Genomic DNA, 9850 nt, shown 5'->3' with positions numbered 1-9850 from the left:
TCATTAAACTGCAACTTCAATTAAAACAATCACTGTGTTTGTGTTCACCCCATCGTGGATTATTTCGACACGCATTCACCAGCGAGACACTTGCATCATATTTTCATTTTTATTCCTAGTATAAGAGACATACAATGGTATTCTGTGAGACCAAATTCATAGTAAGTCAAGAGGCGTAGCCTGGAAATCAAACAAGAGAAACAAAAAAAACCAACATAATACTGAATCAGTGAGACCCCGCCCCCATAGAATGTATTTACACCAAATCAAATACTGATAAGAGCTTTTAAGAGGCGAGACCGTCCCCTCTCCCGTACAATCTGTGACCGGCAGATTAAAAAAAAAAGAAAAAGCAAAGCAAAAGCAAAAGGAAACACTTCCACTCGAACTCTGTAGCTGCCACAATTCCTCTTATTCAACGTTACCGCCTCAACATTAAATCAAGGTGGATGTTTTGTGTTTGTTGTCCGGGAGGCTATTTAATGCTCTGCTGCCCGTTAATATCCAGATCAACTTCCCCCCCCCCGCCCTTCGCAACAAACGTGGCCGGCCATTTTTTCCCCTTCACTTACTGGAGTTGAAATGGTCAACTTTACACGGTGGTCAAATGAGCTCTGGGAAATTTAAATCAATAAACACCACTTTCGGGCGCAGTAAATATTGTGTACGGCTGTTTTCACAGAATTGATCACGCTACCGGTCAACCGCGGCCACAGTGACTCTTCTGGAAAAAAAAGTGCAACAGCGGGGAGATTTTGAAGGGGCGATGTTTCTGACCGGCGTTCGCCACCTCCTGAGGGAAATCCTCGGGGAGATGTTCGGCAGCACGGCCACCGGCGAACCGGTTTCACGATCGCTTCCCGAAGCATCGATCCAGGAGACAATCAAAGCCTGTCGGATCGGAGTTCATTGCACGCGTCCACGTTTCTTCTCCGTGTTTTGAAGTTGACGCCCGGGGGAGGTCAAAAAAAAAAATCTACCACAGTAACCATTGTAGAAGCCCAATTTCATGCATCTATTTTTTTTTCCCATGTTTATTTAAAACAGAAACAGTATTGTGTAACACAATTGTTTCTGGAGTAGCACTGAAAAAAAAAAAAAAAAAAAAAAAATTAATCCTGATATTCATAATTTGAACGAAAATGGCTCGTATTTGCTATATGCCTCGGTGAAATGCGACTTCTACAACGGCCACCGGTCTGATAACTTAAGAGGAACTGTGAAACTGCTCCTTTCAAACAAAAAAACAAAAAAACAAAATCAAAACGATGATAACGCTACAAGAAAAAAATATCAATGGCACCGACAGGGAAAAGTGACACCCAGTAGAAAGTGACATAATACAGAGACAGTCGAACCTGAAATGTCTGCAGTCTCAAACTGTGTACTCGCTTCGCCCAGCGCTACTCTGAAACAACAAAAAAAAATAAAAATCTGCAGGCTCACACTTTTGGGATGAAAAGAAAGGAAAAAAAACAAAAAAACAAAAACACAGAAATGAAGGGTTTCATTCCAAAATACTGTATCGATCTTTAAAAATATATATATATTTATGCGGTTTAATATTACTCAAAATAACCCCCAAAAAAGAGAAAAGAACTCCGTATACTCAAAATGTAACATAACATATGCTTCATTAGTGAGTGTTACAATCATACTTGCAGTTATTAGATAATCAGACCATTTTTTTTTTTTTTTTTTTTTTTTAACTGACAAATATCTCATTCTGGAATGAAACTCTTCAATTATACATTAGATACCGTATGACACATACTGACGACCATAGAAAATGAGACACCTACAATATACTGTAGCATAGTAGCCATCTGAGCCCCTTGCATTAACCCCTACCCCCATGTCACACACTATTATTAAATAAGGCACACATTTACACATACAGTTAAAATTTGGCTAGTTATTATTCCTTTATTTACAACCAATAGCCACAAAGTTAATAATTATAATAACTGCAGTCCGTCCTATGTTTTATGTTCATTCTCATGACGCCAGAATGGCTCGGCATGGTTTGTCTCGTCCTCTTTGGGGTCCAAAAAAATGTTCCGGAGAACACCACATTGTTTTATTTCCATTTCGGAGGATGTTAGACCCACCGGGTATGTGGAGCACCAATCTTATAGAAACATTCGCGAGGAACTCAAATGGACCCGAATTAGTCGTTTCTGACCTGACATCGGCTGAGACGAGAAAAAAAAAAAAAAAGAAAAAAGAAAAGAAAAGAAAAGAAAAGAAAAAGGCGAGTATAGCTGCTTTGTTGAAATATTTCCTTTATCTTGTCGTCACAAACAAATTTGGTTCGGTGTTCTTAAACCAACTGACAAAATCGTGTTGATGAAGTGCGTGATTTTGATGTCCCTAAGATATTTCTCAGGAAGTAGAGGGGGGATCGTTTGATATGCCCAAAGATGAAAGAGTATAGTAAGGCAAAGACATAACTACTTTCGGGGGGAATTCTGCTGACTTTTCACCACAGGTTACACATACTGCATATGTATATGTATACATATACGGTGTGGATATAAACACACATATATATACACACACATGCATAATATAAACACATTCGAGGGGTGGGGCGGGCGGGGACTGGATACCAACACTACGTCAGAAAAAGGTTAAGCAAAAGCATGAATCTAAGCATCGCAGGAGTCTCCGGTTATTAAGTCTTCAAGATGACTGATGTCTCAAGTCCCCCTCCCCTCCCCCCCCCGACACCGACGTGTCCAAAAACTGAGTTGCATTGTAAATCCACATTGAGGACATTGGCAGCCTAGTATAAGGAGGTGGCGTCACGTCACCCGAGTCAGCGGTTCTATAATAAGCGAGTAGCTGAGCAATACCAATATGGTACAAAGATATTCGTTTGGACAAAAAAGAAGCGGAGAAAACAAGTTTGGTTTGAGGCTTTTGTCCACAGTGACACTGGCTGCCACGCAATTGGTTGTGTTTTTTTCTGGAGAAGGTCCGCAACCTCGAAACCCACTGCATTTCTTCAACAGGAAGTTCCTTGAAGATGACACACCGAGGGAGACTCCCCTCTCTAGTCCAGGAGCGCACCTCCTCAGTAGTTGAACTTTCCCTGTTCGCTGACGGGGGACGTGGCAGGTATGAACAGGGGCTTGGGCGGGACGTCGGGTTTGAGGGAGGAGGCCCGGCGGACGATGGCGCCCCTGTGCGGGAGATCCTGCTGCTCTGCGCTGTAGCTGTGTTGGCGTGCCAGGTACCCGTTGGGGATGAGGGGGGTAGTGAACCTCGCAGGCGCTGCCCGTCGAGTTCATCCGGGCCAAAAGGGGAGGCGGCTGGTGGGGCCCGCCGTTTCGTTGGCTGAAGCTGTGCTGGCGAGGGATCATTCCTCCTCCTCCCCCGCCCGCTCCGCCGCCTCCGTTGGGCATTTTGGCGGCTGCAGCGATCAGCGAGTGCCTCTGGGAGGAGTGTCTCCTCTCCAGGGTGGACTGGTGGTGCGCGGGGATGTCCGGAGGAACATCCATGCGGCGGGTGAGGCTGTCCCGAGGTAAAGTGGACGAGCTGTAGTAGGGTGCCGATTCCGTCTCGGGGATGTGAGGCTGGATGCGGTTGGCGAAGGCCAGCTGGCCGCCACCTCCGCTGGCCATCAGACCCGACGGACTCATTAGCTGGGAGTTCTTGCTGCTGCTCGCCTCGTGGATGTGCTTCAGGAGCTCATCCAGCGAGGTAACCTCCATCACCTTCTGGGAGTAACCGGGGTAAGGCTGTTGGGAGAGCACACGTTCAACATTGTGGATTTTGCGTTCCTCCAGATGGAGGTGGCCGACTACTGGCTGCCCATTAGACAGGCCGTGGGAGTAGGGGAAGACCTGCTGGTGAAGCAGGGCCGAACTGGGCCGGGAGCCAATGTTATGGGACTTTGGTTCCTTGGCATTGTTGCAGTTCTGGTTCTTCTCCCACTGGTTCTTGAAGGCTTTCATGCTCTTAATGGGCAGCTCTGGGGTCGAGTCTGGCGTAGGCAGACCAGACAGCTCCGAGGAGTGGTGGAGGTGGAGGTGGTGCGGGTGGACCAGGTCTCCCATTGTCATGCCGTGATGGCCGTTCCTCCTCGGCACGTGATGCTCCTTGCTGTTGGCGAAGAAAGAGTTGTAGATCTTTGGAGAGGACACCTCCAGCTTGTCGTCCTTACTCTGGCTGTCCAGGAGGCCGTTGAGCTTGGCCAGGCTGCGGAGCGACAGGGCGTGCGGGATGGGGGCTTCGGGATCTTTCGACAGCTTCTTGGTCTTGTGTCCCGTGTGGTTACAGTAGCACGAGACCAGGAACCCAGAGAGGAAGGCGCCGAGGACGAAGGCCACCAAAACACAAGCGATCAGAAGAGTGTAATGGACGCTGTGATTGGTTTTGTCCAACTCTGGAGGTCGCCTCACACCTTGAAAACAGAAAGAAAAAAAAAAAAGATTGAGAAAAGGAGACTTCAGTTAGAGCCTATCTGACTGAGCCAGAAGAAGAAGAAGAAAAAAAAAAAAACATTTTCAAGAGCTAATATAGGTCAAGCAGCAGCTGGGACAGACAGGTTGTGTTTACAGGGGCTTCACTATGTGGGGAACAGCATGGCAGAAGTGTTTGAACTAAGCTCTTGGCTTCCTTTCCCTCCACCATTAATAGATCAATACAACCTTTCTTTCTAGGACCTGGACTTTCCCCCCCAACACCCCCCGAGACTGGCAGAGGCCAAGCGCTCCCCAGTCAGTGAGAAATCAACTCAGAAATGAGTTAGAGGGTTTAAATATTGATGGGAACACAGCAGCGGGAACCTGATGTCATTTTCACAGACTTTGCTTTCCAGCGCGAGGATCAGGGGCGAGTGCACCTGGTATGATGAACGAGCCAAAAATAACAGGTCTATCCAATATCTCCTTTGCCAACGCTGACTCAAATGAGGTTGTCAAAATCCGTCCAAAAAAAAAAAAATGAAGCCGAAGGGGACATTCAGTGCAAGAGGCGCACCGCAAAAACACAAGGTTACCCCAGCCGAGGTAAATCTACCATGGAAATGCCCTTTAGGTGTTGCGACCCCGGTACTGCGTCCGCCTAATGGCGTGAAAGGCAGCGGTGATAAGAGGAGCGAAACCCGCCACCTCTCGTAATCGGAGCTCGTTTCCGAGAGGCTGCCGCCATCTGTGGCGTCGGACCCTTCTCTCCGCCCTTAATGACGGTTTCTGTGAAACTGATTAGTCTGCGGAGAGAGGGGCAGTGAGAGGGGGGGGGGGGGGACGCCGGAGGACGGACCGTGGAAGAGGAGAAATGCAGGTGTTTCGGGGGTAGAAGAAAAATACAAATAAAACAAGCGAATGAAAGCTCAGTTTGAGGAATGAGAATGGAAAACGGCGGCGTCTAAATCGAGCTCGATGACAGTTTGCGACATATCGGGCACGACGATGATGAGGATGATGATGATGATGATGATTGGTGGGCGAGTGCGAGGGAGATCGGTTGGATAATTAGGTCGGCATTCGAATTAATTAGCTTTAAATGAAGTGACCCGGACTCGACGTGACGAAGAGTCTTTCGTTACAGATTGCTCCCGCGTAGGAATTCATCTCCGAATGACGTTGGCCATACGAATCGCATTCATCAGGGTACAATTGTTTTTGACGCTGCAGTGAGAACTACAATGTATATCCTGATTTCATTAATTTGCCAGAAAAAAAAAAAAAAAGTAAGTTAACGATTATTGAAAAAAAATAAATAAAATAAAATACCCATAAGGAGTCCTTCTACCAGCCGGGCCAGTTAATCCTAAAAAAAGTAACCACGGAGTGAATGCGCGCGTAATATGGCCCCTCGCTCGGTCCTACCCGGGCCGGGCGGGTTCACAAACGCGACTCCACGTCCACCCGAGAAAATCACAGAGGTTTTGACGCCGATATCTCCAAAAAGGATTTCTTTTCGGCGGGACGGAGGCTGTAAACAAAACCTCCCGCGTGAACTCCGCGAGGCCCGGGTGAACATTATTAAAGGTGCGTTAAAAGAGCCAGAAAGGTTTTTTGTTTTTTTTTCTTGACCGGGCGCGCACGATTACAGGGAATATATTAGGGGATGTTACAGACAGATAACGTGAGCAGAGACTAGCAAAAAAAAAAAAAAATCTGTCAAATCTGCTCGAAATCCAAGCTAATTTTCCCCGAACGCACCGCAACGATGCGGACCAGACAAGTAATTTGCCTCCTGTCACGATTAAAGCTTTAATTTGACAGGAACTTATTATGGCGGAGGATACGGTCAAATTATAATCAAGCCTCATTATGGATCCGTATGTACACAGTTTCTGGCCATCAGTTTTCTTCATTATCGGAGGTCACGTTCAGTTCTTTCTCGCCCGTCGTTATCTTACAGGTAAGACGTTCCAGCGGGTGTGTCGAGGCTTATTATCTCATCGCCAAACGGATCACCGCATTTGTGGTTTTTTTTTTATAGGGGCCCTCTGCTTCCATTTTTTTTTTTTTTTTTTTTTTTTTTTCTTCCAACCGAGAGATACTCCGATCTTTTCTGGAAATAATGCTTTGAATAGAGCTTCCAATTAGAAACCCTCAATTTTTCTTGCCATTTATTCCTATGATTGCCTCGACTTATGACCACATTAAAAAGTCATAAATCATAATTGCGAACCCAGTGGGAGAGGCGATCAAAAGTGACGCTGCAGTGAGCCTGTTAATACCTCTTCTTTTAATCTTGGACGTTTCTTTTTTTTTTCTTCTTTTTTTTAGGTCCCGTTAAACGAGCCGCCGATCGGCAATCGGGGGGGGGGGGGGGGGGAGAGCGAGAGAAAGATGAGAGCGAGAGAGCGAGCTCAGCGGAGGTAAACAAACAGATCGCCCACGAACGGACCTGTCACAACAGCTTCATTGAGCCGGCCGGATGACTCAATCACCGGGCTACGCGGGGCCATATGGTGCCACCGGTCACAGTGAAATTAATACGCTGTGAATCATACCAACAGCCCGGCGGGCAGCTAGGTGGCGCACAGGAGGTGCAGGCCGACTGCGCGGGGAGGGGGAGGGGGAGGGGGAGAGGGGAGGGAAACCAGGGACAGCTGTAACACTTTTTAAGCATTTTTTTTTTCACCCCCAATAAATCCAAAAAGCCATTTGCTCGAACGCGTCGGCTACTTAAAAACAACGTATTCAAGCGGTTTCATGAACGACGGATTTAAGGACCGACATTCCTCCGTTACAAAAAAAAAAAACCCAAAATGAATCAATCACGCACTCAAAAATGAAAGACATTATCGATCATTTACGTCGCAGCGACCGTTCGACAAAATCTAAATATCGCCAGGCTGATATTTTATAACTTCACGTGCGTCGCGACGACGTTGCAGGGATGAAAAAAAGACTGACACAATGAGATTACATGCGTTTCTACTGACTATTATTGCGCAACTGATTATTATTCAACGCGCGTAAGCTTTTGGTTTGTAATATGCAAATGACCCGGGATGTATCGGTCAACTTTCGACTGCTCGATCGACACGCGTTAAAAGATATTTCTTATTTTTTAGCTCAGAAAAAAAAAGAGGGATTCTAATCGTGTTCGTTTTGGATTTCTAGACATTTGATCTCCAAAAAAAAAAAAACTGTATGCGCTAAAAGTTTTCAACTCCAAAGGAAAAAAAAAAAGACTTTTCCTTGTAATTGATTTCTGGGAGTTTCACAAAGTGGCTGAATTTCTTTTTTTGAAAGCAGGAAGCGAATGTATTTGAGCATATTTTAAACTCGGCGTAATCACGCTGGCTTGTTCCTGATTAGAGATATTCAAGGTGTAACAGGCGTCCCCGGTCTACGTTTTTTTTTTGCTCCCATGAATACAGAAACTGAAAATACACTGTTTGCACCCGCACAAACACCGACGGTCCGTTTTGAACGGCGGAAACGGTCAAACGATCAAAGCTGCTTCACGCTCGTGTTTACGTCGCTTCAGAGTCGAGTGTTCCTCTCCGACGTCGTGGCGTTATATTTCTGTCAACTCAATATGGTCTTGGCTCAGCGACGGCTTAATATAGCGATATTCCAAAGTCTGCCAAAAGGTAAAAAAAAAAAAAAATATAGACAGATGGGCTGCGTGAGTGGAGGCATGGGAGGGAGGGAGAAAGAGAGAGAGGGATGGTGACAGCCAGGGGAAGGAACACAAACAAACAAAAAAGAAGAAGAAGAAGAAGAAGAGGAGGAAGAGGAGGAGGAGTGAGATGAAGGGATGAAATTCAACCACGGTCGAAGAGAGGAGGGAAGATGAAAGTCAGGGAGGGGGGGGGGGGGGGGGGGGAATTTAAAAAAATTAGCGGACGAGGAGCAGATTTAAAGGAGGAGGAGAGACAGACAGACTTCGACGGGGTGAGTGACAGGCCGTCGCTCTGCCGGGTGTTTTTTTTTTTTGTTGTTTTTTTTTGAAGGCAGCTGCGATGCGGTGGTGAGAAACAACGCCATCGTCGCGCTCCTCCGCGGCGCCGCGGGAAGAGAGGCGCTCCGCGACGGCGTCGGTTAAAAATAGACGGTAGGGTTACGTCGACGGGCGGGTTACTAATTGGCGCTGGTTTTTTTTGTATTCGCGTGAGGCAAACAAAGTAAAGGAGGCCCGAAACCGCCTTCCCGGGCGTCCTGAAGGGGATCAAAGTCGAATCTGCAAAAAAAAACAACCCCAAAAAACAACAACAACAACAACAACAACTAAAAAACAAAAACCCACCAAACTACAGAGGGAGCTGACAACTCCTCTCAAAGCGCGTGCGTTTAAATAAACGGCTGCCGTCTTCAATCGACTTCATTAACAATACAGCGACCGCTTATTCCATGACACCAATTACCGGTAATCTGAACAACCCCCCCGCCCCCCATCCCCCCCCGGCCTCTCTCGCAGGACATTAAAGCGTCAGCACCTCTACACAAAACTGGAATTTTTAAAAAATATCGACAGGAAGGAACGCTTTCAAGGTCAGATATGAAATAATTCAGAGGGACAAACGTTTTTTTTTTTTTTTTTGTGTGTCTTCGACGCGTAATTCCCCCCCTCCCCTCCCCCCCCGTCCCCCACTTTATCAGAGCTCTTTCCTCGGGGCTGTGTTTAAACAGCGCTTTGTAACCTGCGGAACGACTTGTGCTCTATTTTATTTTATTTATTTATTTTTTTTTTTTTCGCGATTCAAGTGAAGACGTTCCAAAATAGCCCCCTAATTAGTTTCTGCTTCTGCGAGCTCACAAGTGCACGTAATTGTTCAGCTAATGGCTACTTCATCCCAACGAGAAGCCAACGAGACAAGATGGCCCCGGGCTTCATAGACAAGCATTATCACCGCCCTCCTCCTCCTCCTCCTCCTCGCTAATGCTGCGATTTATTTCCTTTCCTTCCACACCAAAAATAACAATTTAACTCTTGAGAGACACCCGGAGGTTGAAGATTGGAACAAATTAAAAACATTTTTTTTTTTTTTTTTTTTTTTATTGTATGAAATCCGGGGCGAAAAAACAGAGCAGCTCGGCGCCGTCGCTGCGAGCTTTAGTCATTTGGTAGTTTCAATACTTGATGTCTGTGCACTGACAATACGTGGTTAGCAAACACACACACACACACACACACACACACACACACACACACACACACACACACACACACACACACACACACACACACAGGGTTCTGGCTGTTGACTGAGTGAATTCAGTCATGTACACTCCTTATTAGGAATTTGCATAATATTCCACTTCAGTGCTCAGCCAATTGGACGCGGTTTAATATATGCACACGAGCCGAGGTGATACGGTGTAATGTTACAGATCCTTTCAAGTCGAAAAGTAGACGTAATGAGCGCCGCATT

At 46.3% G+C, this 9850-nt stretch overlaps 1 protein-coding gene across 1 annotated transcript in view; it reads right to left on the bottom strand.

The window, feature by feature from the left end:
- Window positions 1–2986: 2986 nt before the first annotated feature.
- The window catches only part of sema6cb (semaphorin 6Cb), a 33342-nt gene continuing 26478 nt past the window's right edge, over window positions 2987–9850 (bottom strand). The window contains 2 exon segments of the mRNA XM_069174949.1: window positions 2987–3259; window positions 3261–4454. Of these exon segments, the coding sequence (XP_069031050.1) occupies window positions 3080–3259; window positions 3261–4454 (1374 nt within the window). The 3' untranslated portion in view covers window positions 2987–3079.

Source organism: Embiotoca jacksoni, unplaced genomic scaffold (genome assembly GCF_022577435.1).
Source record: "Embiotoca jacksoni isolate LCO1_2020_lvr unplaced genomic scaffold, fEmbJac1.0.p SCAF_63, whole genome shotgun sequence".
In the NCBI taxonomy this organism is placed as follows: Eukaryota; Metazoa; Chordata; class Actinopteri; family Embiotocidae; genus Embiotoca; species Embiotoca jacksoni.
This window is presented reverse-complemented; position numbering and strand designations above follow the sequence as displayed.